A 22440-nucleotide genomic window follows, 5' to 3' on the forward strand; every position below is an offset into this window, starting at 1 on the left:
AGTACTGAGAAATTTTGGAAGATATACAATTAAATAGAATTTGAAAAAAAAAAAAAAAATGCTTTTACAAAAAATCCAACCCACCACGGTCCAGATATATGTTAGGGTTTTTGAAGCACAACACGAATTCAAGTGTACTGAAAATTATTGATTTTAACTGTTGACTTCTAAAGACGAAATGAAATCCGTTTCCATCTATGTTTTCTTGCTTAACTAGGACGTTCCCGTTTCCATTCTGCACAATATTTATTATAGACTGATACCCTTCCCTAACTTCATTTATTCCACTTGTAGAATTCATTTATTTCATAGTCTTATCTTTCACCTATTACTTTTTCTTATCTTAAAAAATTTAAAAAAATAAACATCCTTAAAACATAATACACTACAGACACTTTTATATTCGCACTATTCACTTACATGTATATTTCATTCTGAAATTGCACTGGTACACTTTCACAATTTATCACACATCACACACTTCTTTAAAGACGCTATTTCTTTGAAATTACATTTCCATGACAACATCTTGATTATAACCCAAAAAAAATTAACAATGATGTATAAATAAACACATTATTTCAAAACTGCATGCAATTAACTTGAACGAAAGAAGTGACTGTTGTATGCTTCTCCTTGGAAATGGATACAGACACTCAAATCACCAGGAAACCGTAAGGGAAATGCAATTACTTTTGTTTTATCATTACATAAAATTTGGAGGAAAAAGGCGGTCTTCCTTAGCTGTAGGCCTTGGATACTTTTGGTACATATACGTATCATTTCATTTACACTGGAATTTTTCTCTTATGTTTTGAAAAAAATGAATATTACATCTAATGTTACTCTAGACAGAAAGCTTGGCGATGAAGTGTAAAGTGGAGAGAACCGCAGAAAAGAGAGAGAGAGAGATTGAGACAGAGAGAAAGGCGCGCACGTTAGCCACTAGACCAGCGGGAAGGACTGAACAAGACAGAAATGACACTATTAATATATTTCTACAAAGATAGTACATTTCCGTAACTATAAATGTAATTAAATAAGTTTGAAAAGCCTTTTTCCATTCAATTAAATTCTGGTATTCGTACTCTACCTCATTTCACGGAATTTAGGACATTTGTTTTGGACTAGCGAACTACGTGAGCTCCACATAACTTGTTGGTGTGCATCCTCTTTGATCCTACCATATGAACATGCCACTCGGTATATGTTCGGTGTAGATAATAGATCATAAGATACTTGTAGTACAGTGGTGAGTCATAAGTTTTGCAATGTTGGCTCAGGTGCATCGTGACCGAAGCATTTTCAAGTCGTCAGAAGTACTCGTTAGCACACGCACAGACAGGAGTGGTATATACTCTTAACACATTGCGCAGTGCAGCATTTTATGTGTGATCTGACAGCCACAAAGATGAAGATACAAAGAAGTCCAATTCGGGAGTTCGAACTAGATCACCAGAAACATGTGCTGCACGAAATCAGAGTTTATCAACCAGATGGCTAAAGAAATTTCGCTCGAGTTGTAAAAACCTCACCGATGAGCCAACAGTTAAGGCAAAACCCAAGGACTCTAAAGTCGTGCGGCAGCCTATACAGGTGAATTCGACGAATTGCACTCGGAGGTTTTCCGCGAGGAGCTCAGTATCTGACAGTACAGTGAGGTTAGTTTTCACAACCTCAGCAAACGCCGAAATCTTAACGTACATAAGCCTAGGGCACGTGGTTAAACAAGATTCAAGCGACGAAATCTGTCGCCAAACATACGTGTTTCAAAAGAAAGAAAAAAAGAAATGCTCTACATCTGATGGAATAATGAGAGGATAATTCACTACGAGTGATTACGGACGGTCGGTCAAGCAACGCAATCCTGTACTTCAAACAGTTAAACTTCTGAATTTGAGGAATTGAACTGATGGCCCACCCAGCACATGGTCCGTACCTCGCACCTTCGGATTATCATTTGTTCTGATGCATGAACTATTTCCTGCATTTGCAATGCTTCATTAACATATGAGATGGATGGAAGCTGCAGTGTATAATTCTTCGCCTTGAAGCACAAGAACTAGTATCAGTGCGGGACTGAAAAAATGGCCGGAGGGTGGTTTCAGACAGTGCTACACGATGGCCTCTTGACTCATTTTGTATTTTTAATATTAATAATAACCCACACTTCAATTTACATAGTAATATTCGATCAGGCCCACATTTTTCAAATAAATAAAATACGTCTATCCAAAAAGATAGTTTTAAACTATGACGGGATGACCAAAATATTTCCTTCTGTTACTCTTGATTTTGACGAAAATTGCTGTTTTCACTATTTATGGCCTTACCGTAGTGAGTAGAAGAGAAAGTGAGATACTCCAGGTAGTACATGGGTTCAATCGCACAGATGGCAGTGCGAGCAGTTGTGACGGACAAAACTACAAGAGAGAATTAGTTTTGTCACCCCGTTTACGTTTTTAACAGCTGGATTGCAGCAATCTTACGAAACAAATCAATATTACATTTCCTCTGCTGCCGTTTAGAAATTCAATACTAATTGTAGAGTCTTAAACAAACATTTTATTAATTTATCCTGCAAAAGTAATTCATAAAGTTTAGTGTGATAAATTCATTACCCGTGTTCTTTGAGACGTCGACCTTTTTCCTTCTTGCTTCTTTTCGAATAAAAAAGAAATTATAGAAATTTTTGTCGATGACTTCAATGTCGTTTAACGTAAATATGAAAATTATTGAATACAATATTAGTAATGTACTATTTAAATTACTGTAGCATAAAATGAAATGTACTCACTAACAGTAATTAACTCTGTAGTCAGCCAGTTTTGCGATTTTCCGGGACTTCACTGTCTTGGAGGATATCTCTTTTCTGATTTCCTTTGTGCGGAAAAAAAAATCGACACCATGTAATGCACAATTAGTTTTGGTAGAATATCCAATATGTGTTCCTTACAACACCCAATTTCAGGATCCACATTTAATTCACTCACACTGTCTTAACTTTCAAAGAACAAGTCACTCCAAAAACTTTTCACACTTGATAACTTTTCCCCAATAACTTTTTCCACTTGAAATAGCACTCTGTGCACAGCTTTAGATGGATAGGATAGATAAACTTTGTCTTTGATGAAGCCGTAGTCTTTAACTGACGTTAACTTTGAAATTAGCGAGTAATCTGAGGAAGTCCCACGAAGTAATGAGGAACAAGATTCAGAATTTGTTATCTTCTCAGTATTACGCACGATATATCCACCCAAGTGATATGTCAAACACCCTTTGGTGACGTCTTTCTCACTCATATCGGACACATTCTTTTCCCAATCTGGTATGGATAGTTCAGTAGTGACCATTGTGTCCCTAATTTTATTTTGCGCGCTTTCTTTAAGATTTCTGTTGTGTGTCGCAGACGTTCTTGTTAATGAGCGCATTTGATTGACGAGTGATGTTAGTGGAGGCTGATTTGTATTCACAATTTCCTCCAGATGACAAGGCAATTTTGGAGGGCACATATATTGATTGTAACATATGTAAATGAAGAAAATCTATTGTATATGGGTGGTCATCGCAACTCGAAGAGCGTAGGATATCAGAATGTCTTTCTAAAGGGTCTTGATTGAACGTTACTGTCAATATGTACTTGAGACCAGTACTCCATAGATATTCTGCCACTTCCAAAGTACTCTGCACAGCAACTCTTAAAGATTGCAAAGTTCTTTCAGATGCAAAAGTGTTGTCATAATTGTTGAGAATGGTCTTCGAGTTCTTCAGTGTCTCATGTCTGTCCGAATATTTGTATAGTACCATTAAAGGTGTCGATGAATTTAAAGCTCTATCAGGGAATTCAAATTTGTGGTAAAATTTTCGGTTCTCTCACTGCCTTCAAATCCTTCGAAGTGTAAGTCCCTGAAGAATTTAATTCCATCAGCAACTGATTTACTGAAAAGTGTAAAGGCAAGCTTTACGTTCATTTTCTGGAAACAATTTGGGTTTATATGGTCTGGGTAAGATTGGGACAAACTCTCATATCATGAAATTCAGAGGACGCGTCGACTTCCATATAACCGTCGATAATATTGGTGGCTGACTACACTATCCTTACAAGAAACTTCATTCTTGGCGTGAAAATTATTTCTTATACATTTTACTACATGCACGGCGTCTGAAAATGCCCACAGATGCCTACTTGGGTCCGCTGGATGAAGCACTGAGTTCCAAATATTTTTTCGTACTCCACTTATTCCCAGGCACTTCCACACTTTTTTGTTGGATTGGCTGCCATCTGATGTAAATGCAATTACCCTGGCGCCCTTTTGCTCTAATTGAATTATAACTCGTATCAAAATTTCAGTTAAAATTTCCCCAGGTGTGGCGTTGCGACTTGCGTAAATAGTGACAGGTTGTACACAATTATACAGTAAAGGAACATACATAAACTACAGCGTGATTTGTCAATTGATTTTTACACTGATCAGGTGTGAAATCCCCCATGTCTACAAAACCATCAACTTTCAACGAATTTGAGTTAAATTGAACTTCTTCTCTCAGTTTTACATCATCAAATATTAGAACACCAAAACGTTCGACGTCATTTTTTTTTTTTTTTTTTTTTTTTTTGTGCTAAAAATTGGGAAATGGCATTTACAACATGGTTATTAACACCATAAGGGCATTTGAGACCTTTAACTAGTTTTCTTAGGTTCGCCTCTGATGGAAGTGGCAGAAGATCGTGATTTTTACAATGTCGGTATCCCTTGGGGGATTTAATGTGTAAGAGTAGACTGTTTAAAAGAAAGTCCTCATTGTATCTAATTCTTTTTTTTATTGTAGCTTACATTTTTTAAGAATTGTGTCAATGACCATTTTCTGCTTTTTACTGAGAAAAGTAAAGCTGTCAGATATTATTGTGCTAGATTTCATTTCAGTAAGCTTCCTCTCGAAACCAATAACTTTTGCGTTAGATGCACGTAGTTTATTCTGCAATCTAAGTATGTTGCGTTGCTGATGCTTTATCTTTTTCTTTTAAAAAAAGACATTGTTTTAGAGGCATTCTCGTAGCTGTTGTGTTCATTATTGACAATATTTATGTCAATAACAGGACCTTGAATATGACGTAATTTCGAAGAGTCTGCATGAGAATCTAAGCTTTGAATTTTAGATTTAGGATTGCTTTTAGTCCGTTTGGTTGGAGATTTACGGAAACGATTTGATTTTGTGAAATATTTTGGAAGATTAGGAAATAAATTTTGAATTGCATCTGTCTTTAGTTTCCATCTCTGCCTAGGAATCTCAACCTTTCCGCCATTTACCACGAAATCATCACTTTTCACCAGAAGATCCTCTAAAAAATGTGTCATACACAAAACTATTGTTTAATAAGGCCCTGTCTTTTCTAGGTATAACTCTCCCATTTAGAAAAACCAATGTGGCTTTTGGCGGTCTAAAAAAGTGCTTACCTGCAGACCTGTCGTAGCCAGCTCTGCACCCGGGAACGAAACATGTAGGCATTTTAATTTTTACGGCCGAGCCAACAGTATGCACAACACACTCTAACTTCATTAAAACACTTCATTAAACAATACTTGTCACAGAAAATCAGCAAACACAGTCATAAGTAAACAAACATAACTAAACACCTCTCCGGCGGACTTCCAGAATGTACAAGAAACCGCTTAAACTACAACGCTGCCCTCTGCTGCCGGGCGCGCAAACTAACAGTAATAATCTTATGAGAAATAAACGAAGAGCTCGCACTTTCTCTTTTACTCGCTATGGCCTTACTTTTGACAATAGTATATTATTTATATTAAGTTTATTTTATTATCCCTTCTTTTAATATTTTATAATAACGCAGAAAAGCATTTAGCAGAAGATTATTTCTTCAAATTCTCTATTAAGCTATTCCAGGGTGTCTACTAAAATTCCAAAATGAAATTTCGTGACTTTTTCGTGACCTTTTTTTAACCAAACCATAAAAAATCGTAACGTTCTCAAGAGCAAATTTGGGTGCGAATTAGGCCCAATTTTCATGCATGCGATAGAAGCGTGCTTTATTTGCAATTTCGTAGCGTCAAAAATCAACCATAGACATTTTTGGTGGTGAATTTTGACGTTTTACACAGCAAAATTTTTCAGTCTGTACTTATATTTGTACAGACAAAAAAGATAAATCGTGACCAAAAGGGAAATTTCGTGACTTCTTCTTGACTTTCATGACCGTTTTCTGATTTCGTGACTTTTTCATGACTTTTGTGGCCGATAGACATCCTGTATTCGCTTATTTACAAGGAAATCATTCGTTTCCTCCGAAAAACAGCTATTACGGTAACTGTACTAAACCAGTAGTTTAAAGAAACCACTAATTGCATAGGTATTACACACCCATGTATCTTCCGAAACTTATTTTTCATAGACGTGTGAACCTTACAATTATATCCACGATTTTAAAATGGGGCAATAGTTTCTTGCACTCGCAAGGGTCATTCCTGCTCTTTATGTCACAAGACAGAACAGCTTCACATTCAGTACAGGAGGCAAACTAGACAAATTTCAGTCCTTCTCTATTGTTATAGAGTAGATTAGAAGTTATAATAAAGCTGAAAAATCGACATGCATCGCACTGTCTATATTCAAGACTGTTTCCTCAGTCCCAAATTGAATTCGAGAAACACTGTAACCCTTTTCCTTTCTTTTTTACAACAGCTGCTATAATGATCACATTAGCTGAATTTTGTACAAGTGCATTTTACTTTAGTTAAAAAATAAATAAATATAAAACTATTTTAAAGGAATGTAACTCTGTTAGCTACACATAACAATAACAATGAAGAAGCAAAAATCAAAAACGTATAGATCACCTTTATTTGAAAGTTTTGACTATCAATAGTTTCCCATCGGTTGCTTCTCCAAAAATATACATTTTAATAGATTATTAATGCATTACTAATCGAAAGTCGCTCTGGTTTCAGCAGATGCGGAATAGGAATTAGAAAGTGCCAGAACAACTCATTGCAGTCAAAATAACATAGTAAGTGGCTGGCGATTCAATACCCTTGTCACAAGGTTAATTTATGACTAAACGTACCTGGAAGGCAACCCCTGTCAAAACCACTCTAAACTGAAGCAGTAGAAAGTATGTTGTAGGATCAAACGCTGCAAGGTTGATGAACGCTAGATTGTTGTACAAGCAATAAAGAAATGCAGGTACGAAATACAATAACAACACTGTAAAGAAACCAAAAAAAAAGAAAGGATTATGTAGAGTTTTTACTCTGTTTTATTACCAAGCAAAATTCCTTGACATTCACATTTAACAATCTAAACATGTATATTTAACGCTTGAGGACTTCATTTGCATATAAGATTCGGTATAGATTGCGTTAATGACTTTTAGCCCTCTCGGAACCATGGATGGTATCAAGTCATGATATTGCTGACATGCTCTAAATGTTGAAAAATATTTTAAGTAGAAATGTGGTACGTAATCGTAGGAGAGAAAATGCTGCATATAATTGATTTTTATTGAAGCTTAATGACTTTATTTTTAAGTTTAATGTCCCATGATTATGCACAAAGGCTAAGAGAGACAGTGATGAAAAGATGGACTAGCAAACCCACACGTCCTGCGCAAGCGCAGGACACTATTGTTGCCTGAATGATTGAATTTTTATATATTAATATCCCCTTCCCCTCCCCTCCCCTCCCCTAGGTTCTACCGTCAAAGTGAAAATATTTTTTAAAAAAATGCAGGCTCGAACGTCATCTATGTTGAAAATTTGATCAAGATCGGTCAAGTGATTCAAGAGTTATTAAATTTGATTTATTTTTATATATCTCTCCCGTCCCCTCCTCCTACTTTAAGTTTTGCCGTCAAAGGGATAAGATAAAAACCACCCCAGGTCCGAATCTCATCTATGTTGATAATAATTTGATTAAGATCGGTTTGGTGGTTTAAGCTATAACGAAATACTTTGGATAGATTATTAATTACCTGTACCTTGGGCAGAAAGTGCTCATACATGTGCACTATACTTAATAGAATGTTAATTTAATAATAACAAAAGAAGAATGTTTTTAATATATGTAAAAATATATATTATGGGATAGTGTTATGTAATTAGTTGCTATGTAGTTGTTTATGGATACCTAATCATCTTGTATGTGCGCATGACAATTTGAATGAAAATACATAAAAGTGTATCAACTAATAAACCATTTGATACCGTTCGTCGACTTTATAATTTTGATAGAAAAGGTGAGAATAATAATATGTATAATTATTAAAGATATTTTTACATGCAAACTATTACTACCACTCGAGATTCCTATATCATCGATCGAACCAGGTTAACGACTACCCTTGGTGAGTCGTTATAAAAATTTTGGTGCCGAAACCCGGGACTTGCTGTAAATTCATATCCCGAAGCAAAGTAAGGGTGAATTTACTTTTGTAATAAAGTTAATGAATATAAATTTCACCAGACTAAGAAGTGGTAGAATAATTATAAGAAAAATGAACGGTGAGGCAATTGAGAAAGAATCCAATAATAGTGACGACGGTGAACATAGTGTAGCACCAGGAATGACATCAGAAGACCGAATCTTGCTAGCCTTACAGTGACAATTGATTCAGATGTCTACCGAATTAAAGCAGACGATAGAGCAGAAGATAGAGCAGAACTCAGAAGAATCCAACAAGCAATACGAGGAATTAAGCAGACGAATGGAACAAAAGTCAGATGAAACGAAACAATTAATTATCCAGACGATGAACGATATCAGCTCGCAGTTCGAGGAAAAGTTAAAAGGAATATCTGAGGAATGCCAGGATAATCACAACCACCTGAGCCAAGAAATCAGTGATGTAAAAAAGGATTTAGAAATAATAGAATCTTCTGTTCAACAGCAAAAGATTCAGGTCATCAATAATTCTAACAACATACGTGCAAATACGCAATTGATAGCTACTCTACAGGAAGAAATTAGAACGCTACAGTTTAAGGACAACACATACCACAATAATATGGGTAGTGATCGCTTGGATTTTCCCCACTCACCAGAGATGACTTCGCCTTCACCTGTGTCTGATGAGGATATTATTTTGGAAGAAATTCATCCGAAGAGGACAGATGGGCGGAAAAGGGATGGTGCAACAACACATCACGTCATGGATAGGAATTGTCACCCAATAAGTACACGGAATGATAAAAGAAAGGTAAAGTTAAGTGTTAAGATGAGTGAAATTCGGGCTATGAGTAAATTCAGTGGTAAATGTAATGAAAACGCTACTTCTTTCCTGGAAAAATTTCAGGACGAATGCAATATAATGTGTATAGATAGATCACAATATATGAAATTAATCCCTCATGTATTACTCCCACCATGTTTTTTATGGTTTAAAGCCGTACGTGATCGCATCAATACTTATGAGGAATTCAAAGCAGCGCTAATTGCGAATTATGAAAATGACTTTTTGCTTGCAAATCGAGATGCCACCATTAGAAATCAACATTTCAATCCTCGTTTGCACAAATCTGTTGTTGAATTTGTCGTAAATACATACAACGAATTAAAAGTCGTTAATCCATTGCAATCGGAATCTAGAATAATAGCATCGATTCGAAATTTGCTCCCATTTAAGTTACAACAGATCTTGTTTTCTACACAGTGTATGAGTTTCAACCATTTATTAATGCTTGTCCAATGCTATGAAACTCAATACCATGCTATGAGTCAACAAGCAGGAGTAGGTAAAAATAAGAATAATTCAGATCATTTTGTACCTGTTCGGAATCTAAATATCAGAAGTGTGAACGATACGGAACACAACCTAAGCCGAGTAAATTCTAGCCATCAAAACGAGCGAAATAGGCAAAGTTATGTAGGGAATCAGCCTAACCTAATTAATCGTGGTAATCCTGATGTCAGATCACCCAACAGAAATAGACATAAAAACAATCGGAATATAGGGCGAAATTACAGGAATACAACAAGCTACATGGATAGACGTAATTGGAGGTCAAGAGATGGCACTTCGTATCAAAATCAGAATCACGATGAAATACATGTACAGCATATTGTGGAACCTAATCATGATTGTGCAGTACAATGTACTTTATTAGAATCATATGCAAGTATGAATGTAAGCTGATTACCGTTAATGAAATTAGGTTAAACCCATATCAGTTATAGATTCTTGTGAACTTTTATTTTTAAGTTTATGTGTTAATATCAATAATGAAAAACAATTCTTATAACTTCGCTATACAGGCAATATGAGGAATTATAATTCGATTCATAATTGATTAAAAACAAAGATTATTTATATTAGATTGACTTGTGTTGAAAAATTAACTGTCAAAGATTATGTTAAGTATAAAATTCATTCTATTAAGTTAATTATTCAACGACTATCTTGAATGAGATTCTTCTATATTTTGATGCCTTATTGATCCAATGTTTATTTTAAAATATCACCCAATATAATTATTAAATAAAGCGCCCTGGATAATGGTAACTCATGTTTTAACTGTAATTGCTTCTTACGATTTTGACTTCGCACCCTTCAAAGATTAAATAAATAGGCGACGACATTTTAATAATAAAATATAATAATAATATAATGAATGATAATGAAATAAATATAATTAAGGTAATGAAAAATAAGTATTAATGAAGTGAAAGATTTGTTATAAATGTATCTATATCTATGATATGTAATGAAGATACATATGAGGGGCGATCAAAATGTGATGAAAATAAGTAATGTAAGACCATTATTGTAAACGGACCAGTGGTTCTTGAAGATAAAAGCCAAGCTTGCTTATGACTTTTATATTCAGTCCAATTGTCGGGCGACATTTTATATAACGAAATACTTTGGATAGATTATTAATTACCTGTACCTTGGGCAGAAAGTGCTCATACATGTGCACTATACTTAATAGAATGTTAATTTAATAATAACAAAAGAAGAATGTTTTTAATATATGTAAAAATATATATTATGGGATAGTGTTATGTAATTAGTTGCTATGTAGTTGTTTATGGATACCTAATCATCTTGTATGTGCGCATGACAATTTGAATGAAAATACATAAAAGTGTATCAACTAATAAACCATTTGATACCGTTCGTCGACTTTATAATTTTGATAGAAAAGGTGAGAATAATAATATGTATAATTATTAAAGATATTTTTACATGCAAACTATTACTACCACTCGAGATTCCTATATCATCGATCGAACCAGGTTAACGACTACCCTTAGTGAGTCGTTATAAAGCATGATGAAGTTACAACGACAGTCACTTTCATTTTTATTTATTTATTTATTTATTTATTTTTTACATATATGTCCTCCCTTCCCCTACCCTACATTGTGCCGTCAAAGTAAAATGATGAAAACATCCAAGGAAAACATCCTTATCTACGTTGAAGGTTTGACGGAGATGGGTGGGTGGTTAAAGAGTTATTAAGTTTTATTCATTTTCATATATTTACCCCTCCCCTTCCCTAAGTTCTACCATCAAAATGAAATAAAAAACTTCCCAGGTTCGAACTTCATCTATGTTGAAAATTTGATTGAGATCGATTGAGTATTCAAGAGTTATTAATTCACTTTTATTTTTATTTTCATTTTCTTATTTTTATATTTTATTGATTTTTGTATATCTCCCCCTTCTCCACATCCCCTACGTTATTCCGTCAAAGTGAAATGGTAAAATCCATCTCAGGCACGAACGTCATCTATGTTGAAAATTTGATCGAGATTGGACATTTGATTCAAGAGTTATTGTTATATATATATAAAATTCCCCCTTCTCTCCCTCCCGTAAGTTCTATCGTCAAAATTATAATGGTACATTGTACATTTGGACCATAAGATGTTCTAAATATGTACTAGGCTGGCTGTTTTTAATATCAGAAGAAGAGAAAGAAAAAGATATAATGTTAATATATATAAAAAGCTATTCAAATGTTTAAATAATAAGATTGTCGATACGAGGTTGTCAGGACAACATATATAAATAAAATGGAATTATGTCAGTGAAGTTTGCGTTGTTGAGGCTCAATTAATTTAATATAAAGCGAACCGTTCTAAAATGAATAGCTAAAAACACTCCCAGGCCAAAGCTGCATGTACGTCAAAAAATTGATCGAGATCGGTCGGATGGTTCAAGAGATTAAGAGTCACAAACATAGTCACTTTCAATTTGGATATGAAGTTTTTTGTTCACAGACACGGCTATTAATATATAAATAATAATGGTGAAATGACAAAAATCCTGAGATTCCGCACGCAATAGACTGTTCTGTCAGAACCATCAACAGAATAGGCACTGTTACAGGGATCCTACGACTTTCACATCAAGTTGTTGAGAACGTTGGCGACTACGTTGAAAGACTCTAGAAATATCATGCAAGCATCTCTTTCGTATCAGTGTTAATTACGGAGTTACCTCTATTAAATTTCCAACCAAAGTGCATAACACTAAATTTAATAAATTGTTGTTCGAGTTTCACAAAATTTTAATTTTAGTTCGGTTTTTGTTATTCGTTAAAGTACGCAACGGGCACCTAATTTTAATGAGTTTGGGTTTAAAAAGACACGGAAAATAAAGAAAAATTACCCACTAACCTCAGAATCAAAAAAGGATCAAATTCTGGTGAAACCGTAATCGTTGCCATTTTGTTATTAATGTAACCAACTCTTGGATTACTCATTTAAATTAACAATTCCATCTGTCAGGATTTACTTTTCTAAATCAGAGTTTAGCTAGAAATACTCCTAATGAATGTCTACTAATCTAGCACGTGCAGGCTTGTGTTTACGCATGGGTCACAGTGGTCCGCGTCAAAGGCAACTAATTTTCAGAGTGGTACAATCAGTGAAAAAAGTTCTTCCCGTTTGATGAAATTAGTTTCGTGAAAGGACAAATTGAGTACAGTGTTCAGTAAATTAAAAGGAACGTAATTTTCTGTACGTTCCAGCTATTCCACCGTTGTTCCCAAAATAAATTTTACCGAACGGAAAGAAGTTTTGTCGCTGACTGTACATTAACGACAATTCTGTGTTGTATTTTCTGTAGAACGGTATTTAGTAGTATTAGTAATTTTTCTTTATTATTTATTTTGTATCCTAGAGACAAACTATAATGTTTTGTCTTTTGTCAGTTTTAGTTTTGTTTTACAGGGTTCCTACTGATCTGGAAAAATTATTTTCCTTGACTTCTACCTGATTTCCCCTGACTTTTGGCAGGAAATTCCCTGACTTTCATGACAGGTATCGGATGACGTTGACATACAAATAAGAAATACATAACGGTGAATATTTATATATTAGAACATCTTAACTATATATATAATGTAATAATCTAAAATATTATTACAATTATACATGTATTTTTCTATATTCCTGTTAAATTTTAATTAAAAAAAAATATTTATTCCCCTTTTTAAATTCTTTCTCCGCCACTGCTTCTTTAATGACCACGTTATTATACTCTCATCTCTTTAGTTTCGACATTAAAGTTTCTATTTAAGTAAAATAGATGACTATAAACAAATAATATAAATCACGGGAAGGAAGGAAAATAATTTGTAAAAATAGGGACCATCTCATCCAATGAGATGCGCTAGAACGGTTTCCTGTAGTTCGCTCCCATCTCTAACTTGATTGTTATGGGTCCTATTGGCATTTTTGCCTTTAAACCATTGAATGATAGTGTACAAAGACCGCTAAATCTGTGATGTTAGCGTCTAATCTTGAAGAACCTTTGTGAGCACAGGAGGGCCAACGAATGTGAGGAAATAAATTGAATAAAAATATATATTCTTATTGCTCCATCTCAACGACTATTACAGAAGATTAACAGAGGTAGGAAACCATAATAATTAAGTGAAATTCCGACATCAAAACGTTGAAGATTTAGTAACAAACTAACAATCGAAAGTAACGACAACAATAGTCATGTGGGCAGCCATGTTTGCAGTGACTGGAACCATCCATTCTTAAATTATAAATCCAGAATTTTCAGCAGTGAAAAGAAATAGTGAAAAGTTATTGTAGGTATCTTCACCCAATAAAAGTAACATTTTGTCGTTTCTTGTGTAAAACGTAGTATTGTTGTTCTGTTATCATGGCAGCCCCATGCAATTTCTATGCCGTTATAAACATTAACATAATGTCAGGTTAGGAAGGAGTGGCCCACCAGGGTTAAAAAATGTAGTTCTTTCGGCGAGGCATCTGCCAGAGATCCTTGACTGGTCTCTGTAGATGTCCTAAACTTGTAACATGTAATTTTATAACCATTATTATCAATATTCCCCTCCACTCGGTGTAGAAATTGACCATTGCTTTGCAAATCGACCTATATCAAAACATAAAATTTAACAATCCACAATAGGCAAGAGTTCCACCGTAGTTAAGTATCACACCGGAAATATATAATTGTTGATTTTAGTTAATGTATTGTGTGATTTAGTCGTAGTAAAGGTCAAGGTCAGGTCCATGATATGTAGTATTTATTAGAGTATTTACTTGTTATTTTTTTGTTTTGTTTAACCTCATTTCTTTTAAATAATTTCGAGACTAAAGAATTTTGCCGCGAGTGTTTTTTTCGATAATTTTCGTAAATTTAATTTAGTCCGTGACATCCATGTAGTGAAAATATACGTGTGAAAGTGCAAATTTTATTGTTAGGTGCAAGGGATGCATTATCGTTGTCTACTGTGTCGACTAGGGTGTCATCTGTTACCCTTCGCTCAATGTTAGTGTTTTGTTTCAATAGAACAATTTTCACCAAAGTCCTGCGGCGAGTTTGATAAGTAGCTGCTAATATGCAGATATACGCTTCAACAAAAGGAAAAAAAAAAGTGGTCTTGGGTTATTTTAAATATGAAGTTTTAATCTTGATATGCTGTTGGTAATTTCATGTAGAAATTTAAGCCTAATGTGTTGGGAGTGAGTATTATCCAGTTATTGCAAGCAAATCCAGTTATTTCAAGACTGCAGAAAGTGAGAGTGTTTTCGTGTTGTAAATGCTAGCCATGTCACTTACCTGGCTAACATTTACTCACATTAAAAAAAAAAAAAAAAAAAGTATAGTTTCGTGGCGGTCTATAGGTGTAAAAGTAAATAAAGTCAAAATGTGTTTGACCGTGTTGTGGCCGTAACGTAATGTAATACTAATATAAATAAATAAATATAAATATATATGTTTTATCGACAAGTGAGAGACTCTTGGGCCCAACACCAATGATAATTTATAAGAATATTGATAAAGATCCCATGGTATTTTGAGTATAGGCCACGATTAATGGAAGTACATGTGTAATGATGAGTGCGTGTGATATTTTGGCGTCTTGCGCTAACTGTATTTGTTGCTGACAAAATTGAATAATTCGGTACGCGTTGGGAAAGGAAGGTTATTTGGTTGAATTAGGTAAGAAGTTGCAGTGAAGGAAATTTAGATTTTAGGTAGAAACCAACAGCACAATAGTGAACTTTCTTAATGGAACAACTGACAATTGTTCAGATATAGTGTCAAAGTAGGTTTCATCAGTATATACACTTCATGTATATGGATTTTTTTTTTTTTTACCCTACCACTTTCATCATGCACAAGTGCATGATATAATTTCACTAATGTGGATGGTCAACTAAAACTGTTTTATGAAAGTTATGGTCTACACTTAAGTTTTATTCTCTGTCGAACGGCAAAGAAATATTTTATCCCGAAGTCCAAACATTATTCCAAGCGGCTGATTTCCGTGGTGTGTTTCTGGCGTGCAGTAGACAACGTGTTGTATGTGTGTGTGTGTGTGTTGATTTGGGAGGATGCAAATTTTGTTGTTTTCTGCGATTTCGTTTTCGTACTTTCGGAATCTGTTAAATGCAAGGGAAAAATCAATAGAGACGATGTTCAAACTTTATTATTGACTTACCACTACCATAAGATAACACGCCGCTCCCTTTTCCTCTTACGTTCTAGAAACGCGGCGCATGTCTGTAGCGAGCATGTCTTTGTGAGCTCATTTTGGGATTTTGGCAGTTTTCTTCCCAAAATGTCGGAATTTTGAATTATTATTATTATTATTTCTTATTATTTTCTTAGATTGGAGTCAGTGCTTTACTATTTTCCTGTCTTCTACGGACATTTAAAACTACCACGAATTTTCTTTTTCTTTTCTTTTTTTTTTTTTTTTAGAATATTTCAAAATTAAACAGGCAAACCCAACCTTCCGATGTAGTCGGCCGTAACCGACATGGACGTTTCTGGCAGATTACAGCGACTAGAGCGCGGGGAACCTAAGGGTAACGCCTAGGGTGTTTTCTCTTGGTTTTCCATGCTAGGACACAGCAATTCCAGCGGTCATGTCGGGACATTTCAATCCGCCCGATATTTGGGGGCGGTATTCGATCGGAGTTTATGAAATAGTTTGGATATTCAGCGAATGGTTTTTTTTTTTTTTTTTTTTTTTTTTTTTTAGCGTGGGAAACTATCAATGTCCACTTCTTACTTCTTCTTCATACCCTGAAACTTATGCATGTGTTGATGATTAACGAGGACTACGAGTTGGGAAATTGTCTAAATTAATGCTAGCGATATTTTTGGAGTAGGGGAAAATATATTTGTCATTTAAAATAGTTGCTAAGTTTTTGGAAAAAAAAAAAACGACTCGCAGTTTCGTTTACTCTCAACTAAGTAACTTTGCCTGAATTTGACTCCTGACTTTTTCTTGTTCTAACCTATCTCTTTATTGTAATATCCCCCTATTTTCCCTAAACATGTTAATATATCTATATAAAAGTTTGAGCGTCAACTCGTAGTGGTTGTTAACTTTTTTTTTTTTTCTGTTTATACATTGGTTTGTATTGTACACAATATATATATATTATACTCAATGATTACGTTCCGGGCCTATCTGCTACCTTCTTCGGTCGTGTGTCTGGATTATGGCGAGCTGGGTTATTCAGTGGCAGATTAACATTTCAATACATGTTTTTTTGTTTCTTTCCTGTTTCTTGCGACATAACTTAACTGACATCGTATTTCCTTGTTGAGCTGAGTGCAAATACCCATTCTGTGTAGGAAGAATCACAATATACCACCTGATTTTGTTCTCTCCCCTCCTATTTGTTACGGTTGTCGATACATTTGAATGTATTTAGAGAAAATTATTGATCTTACAAATACTATGTTTTTTTTACTCATTACCTAATTTTGAAGTAGCCTTGTTTTCATAATTTTGTTCACCCAAAGTCATTTTGTAACATATATAATGAAGTAAAGCTTCCTAGCGCCACAGAGCATTCTATATAAATATGTTGTACGCAGTGGAAAAGGGGTTGAAAATAAAATTGAATTGTGACGCGTATATTATATGATTACAGGGAATGGTAACGTTACGATGAAAAATATATAATTAATCATTACGAAATGTTTGAAATAAGTAGAGAAATGTAAAGTTAGCCCTGTATTTACCGATTCTACATGATTTTTGTCGAGTCCCGACCTACCAGTACACTGTTCGAATTGCCATCTGGGGTGCTAGCCATATTTTGTTCGACTTTTTTTTAAATATATATTTGCTGATTTTAATACAATTCAAGTACGATATTTGTGCATACGTATCATTCAATACTGTTAAAATTTTGTAAATTGGGTGAAGAGACATAGTTATGCATCGACTTCTCAGTGAAATAGTGATTTAACAAAAAAAAATCAGTGGTGGCAAGCAATATAGTAACATACTAAACCAAGCACTCAGAATACCAAATTATATCTTTCCAACTTAGTGAAATCAAAGTTAAGAAGCTGTCCCAGATATCTCTCTCTCTATATATATGTCCTGATCTAAGAATTTTTTTTGTGGTCGTTATGTCAAGTGGAAGCAGAAACATATTAGTTCATGAAGTTATAATTGATACTACAATCCACCATTTAAAATCCCTTATAATGACTAAATATGCTATTCCCGGATGAGACTTATGATTTTTGTGTGGAAATCAAATTTTTTTCAGGTATGATACGGATAAATAAGTAAACCGATACGGTTCCTTCAAGCAGATCAGTTGAAGCGCTGATCAGAAGCAGTGAAATATATATATATACAATTATGAAAGTGTGCTGTGTACTCTTAGTGAAATTTTGAACTACAATCTAATCGACATAGGACCCGATATAGATTTTTTTTTTTAATCAAACGATTTAAGATTTAAGTGGATGTGAGCGAAGAGACTCAACGTTCTAATTAATCCTAACCTCTTCAAGGATTTTGTTTTATTATTATTATTTTTCGTTACTTTGCTAACTTTAAACCCTTTCAAGTACCTTAAAGGAAGTGGTTCACTATTGGACGTTTTATTATCAACCATTCTTCGTATAGTATCAATCGTAATGCCAAACTGATAGTGGAGCTAAGAAACAGATTTTGTTTTCTAGACGTGCTTATTAAATTTCACATACGCAAAAGCTACGAAACTTTCTAAAATGTGTAATATATCTATGTATACTAATTTCATTTATGTTTTAATAATCTGGTTACCGATGTGTTGGATACTTTAATAATCTCAAATGTAACACCGTTTTCTTAAAACTCATTAGTTAAATCTGTTTAGCGAATGATAAAATTTTAAAATCTTTCTTTCGAATTTTATTACATTCTGTTATACAATTTTTTTTCTTTTCTTCCAATCTTTTTCTGTATGTTAAAATGAATATTTCGTTTATTAAAATGTTTTGTGGAATTGAATTATTTGATTCAAGATGTATTAGTAGTGAGTAGTACCTGACTTTTGACTTTAGTGTTTAGTATAATTTAGGAATATGTAATAAGATAGTTTTGGTGTGATACTAGTAATCTATGACAAGTCAACAGAATTACTTTAAACTTGGAAATCCATAAATATCAACATTTAACAGAGTTATAACACAACCAGCGAACGAGTGCGGGCGGCCGGTTTTGGAACTAAAATGCAAGCAACAGTGTTTCTAACCGGATTACTTGCAATCAATCTATCACAGTTCTGTAATCAATCTATCACAGTTCTTTCTGTCTAGTTCGTAATAAACCACTTCACGCATATGCTCAAGTCAGGGGCGGAGCGATCGAGGTCTTGAGTAAGAAAATTCTTTTGCATTGACATTATATTCGGATGTACTTCAAAAGTTTAGTGAGAGAGAGAACTGATAATCTTTCACCGCCACACTCCTAACCGTCTCCCCAGGGGTCCTGGATCCACCCCCTGATTGAGGTGGTACATAAAGATAATTTTGTCTAATCTCTGTCATTATTTAGCATGGTTTAGTAATTTTAAAAAAGATATTTCTGCCACATTTTGAAAACTTTCAAATAAGAGACTAAACCATGCTAAATAATGACAGAGATTAGACAAAATTATCTTTATGTACCATCTCAATCAGGGGGTGGACCCAGGACCCCTGGGGAGACGGTTAGAAGTGTTGCATTGACGGCGGAGGGGGAGCGATTAAAATGGGGTGCCTTATAATTAAAGGTTCCTTATAACTCCAGTAAAATTCAGACAAAATCTCTGAATTACGTAAAAAAGAAAACATACAAAATACATTTTCAGGGTAACTCTTACAGTCATTACGTTATTCTCAGATTAATGTTACTTCTGAAATTGATTAGAACGAATATGTATTTGAATAACAAAACCACTTTCATAAGTTTTTCAAAGTATCAAGTTTGAAAAGAACGAAGTTTGTCTTCCATTGTTATCTCATTGCTCAAAGATACCGGTGATGAAGTAATTGGCTGGAAATCAATCGGCCGTTTCTTACATCAATTTATAAAGAAGATGAGTGCCAATGTTAGATATGTCAGTTCAGTATTTTAAAAAAAGCCACCCAACCTCTTGCAACCATGCGTAGCGCATTTTAATACTTACACTTGAAATAAAAATACAACTGAATAAAGACGATTGACTTTGCCTTTGAATTTCATATGTGAATAACAATATAGGACTTTTCAGATAGAGGACAGGGAGAAGCAGGTTTTATTAAACAAGACCGTACATCTGATATGTTTGAACTATAGGCAACTTGTGTTTACGGGCTAAACTCAGTCCTCTGAAGTCAATCGACAAATACATTTAAGATGTTCAACAGAATGATGTATCAGCATTATTATATACTACAGACACAAATATAACACTAGGCTCCCAAGTTTCAAAATTATACTGTGTGTGAAAACAGTTAGTAGATAAAATTCTTTGTGACCTGATAGCTAGAACCTGAGAGAAATTCAGAGTTAGTCCAGAGGTAATTTCTTTCCTCATAAATAAAATTTATTGTTGAGTTGATTTTGAGTTTAACGTCCCGTTCAGCAGCGAGGCTATATGAGACGTGGACCTACTGATTAACGTGGAATCCGAACCACATGAGCTCCCGCCGGGAATCGAACCCGGGCCTCCCACGCCAAAGGCGCGTAAGCTAACCGCTTAGCCACGGAGGAGCTCATAAAATTTATTGTGTCTTGAAGCAATGATACTTACTCTTACACTACCCATACGCTGATGTTTTATCAATACTTTTATTCGAACTCTACCAAAGGGCTGGATTTCTATAATGATCCTAAAAGAAGGGCGCACTGAACCAAATTGTACAAATCAATCCCTAAAGGCAAGCTATCCAATCCCATAAATCTTTAAAAAATGAAGGAAAAATTTCTTCACCTCCTTTCCCCCCAAAGGATTCACATTTCTCGAACAAAAAAATGAAATTTCTTTATTTTAACGTCCCATGATTATGTTGTTTATGCTAGAGGAGACATAATTAATGAAAACGAAGGATTGTAAAATTAAATTTTGTTCTCTCAATGGGAATCAAACCCAGAACCACATACAATAAAAGCACATGCGCTGGCCAATAGACCAGCGGAAAGGACTTTCACAGTTCTCGAGAGGAAACGTTTCGAGATTCCTCCCTGGCTAAAACTCGAAAAAAATAATTTATTTGTCAATCGATAAACATACACTTAAACAGCAGCATCATGAGCCTTAACCTTAACTTGATTTAAACTTACAGTTACAAGATATTGCGCAAAACTCTAAGCTATCAACCCAAAATTAATCTTTTAGTCACTGACATTGTCATTCCTGCGTTTTACAGGCTGCTACTGTTTTATAATGAAATCGAATAAAACGTAATCAATTTTTATACAATTTGCTTAATACACGGTAGAAGCTCACTGAATTGTCAACTGTGCTATGTTGTTCTTAAATTGGTAATTTCCATTCATAAATCACTATTCACAATACATCTGCATTACTTCAGGAATGGTTCACTACAATACATACATAAGTTACGGCGTTTTTTATTAAGCGTAAAGAGATTAGACTATGCATAACATCTAAACTGCAACTTTAAAAAGCCGTTGGATACACTGCAGAGTGAAACTCTCCGCTCCCCTGTCCCACCGCGCTTGCCAGGAAACTGATGCAAACACAACAGCAGCGCCACCCTCCCACAACCGCACTGCTATCCTGGTCAGGTTATACCATCAAAAGCCTAATGAATAAAACATGAGGTGGTGCATCATCATGATAGAAGAAAATAATGAATACGGTAATTTAAGTTAACGGTACCATTTTATTAGGATTTCACTCTGAAATATGATTAGTACATTCATATCAATTCGCAGCTTACCAAGGAGGGTCTCGGTTCATATTCAATTATGTGGCGTAATTGAATATGAATCGGCCTAGTTCCAATTTACTGTTAACTTCGAATTTCTGATACTACAAGCTAACAATAGCATGAAATTGCCTTAGAAAAGGTAATTTCGTGTCATTCTTTTTAAATTGAAAATCACTCGTCCTCATCCTCCGTTCTGGACACGGTCATATCACTAAAAGAAAATAAAATATAAATTCAGAAGTCCATTGCCTTTTAAAACTTTAATACCTTCATAAATCATTTAAATCCGTTAGGCTTATTACAATTGCCTTGGCGACCAACAAAACAAATTATAACCAGAATGTAGGAGGAGTGACGTAGTTGGGGGTTTCAATTTTTGGCGCCCAAGTGACAGGACAAGTGTCACCATAGTAACCGAGTTACTAAAAACACTACGGCAGTTTTCGGATAAGTCAGTGACTAGACAATGTATTTCAACTTTAGATTCCGTGTCTTAAGACTCGTAGCTATAGTGATGAAAATATCATTGAGCACATATTATCTGCTTACATCAGATTAGTCCATGATTTGAAAGCAAACCTTCAAGTTGATAGAACCGCTAGCAACACCTCATCGTTTTGTTTTAAGGGTGGTTAATAAGCAACAATAATTTAAAAGTGGAGGAAGTAAGAGTAAGTAAATAACGCCGAAGAACTATATTTAACCCGAAGGGCCTATTCGAAGAATTAAGTTTATATTTGGTGTGTATATTTTGTGTTTATTTGTAAGTT

At 34.5% G+C, this 22440-nt stretch overlaps 1 protein-coding gene across 1 annotated transcript in view; it reads right to left on the minus strand.

Moving 5' to 3' along the window:
- The window catches only part of senju (UDP-galactose transporter senju), a 90619-nt gene that overhangs the window by 12259 nt on the left and 55920 nt on the right, over window positions 1-22440 (minus strand). The window contains exon 4 of the mRNA XM_081759092.1: window positions 7085-7224. Within this exon, the coding sequence (XP_081615218.1) occupies window positions 7085-7224 (140 nt within the window). The remainder of the gene's footprint in view (window positions 1-7084; window positions 7225-22440) is intronic.

The sequence above is a fragment of the Thermobia domestica genome, chromosome 5 (assembly GCF_964235325.1).
Source record: "Thermobia domestica chromosome 5, izTheDome1.hap1.1, whole genome shotgun sequence".
Classification (NCBI taxonomy): domain Eukaryota; kingdom Metazoa; phylum Arthropoda; class Insecta; order Zygentoma; family Lepismatidae; genus Thermobia; species Thermobia domestica.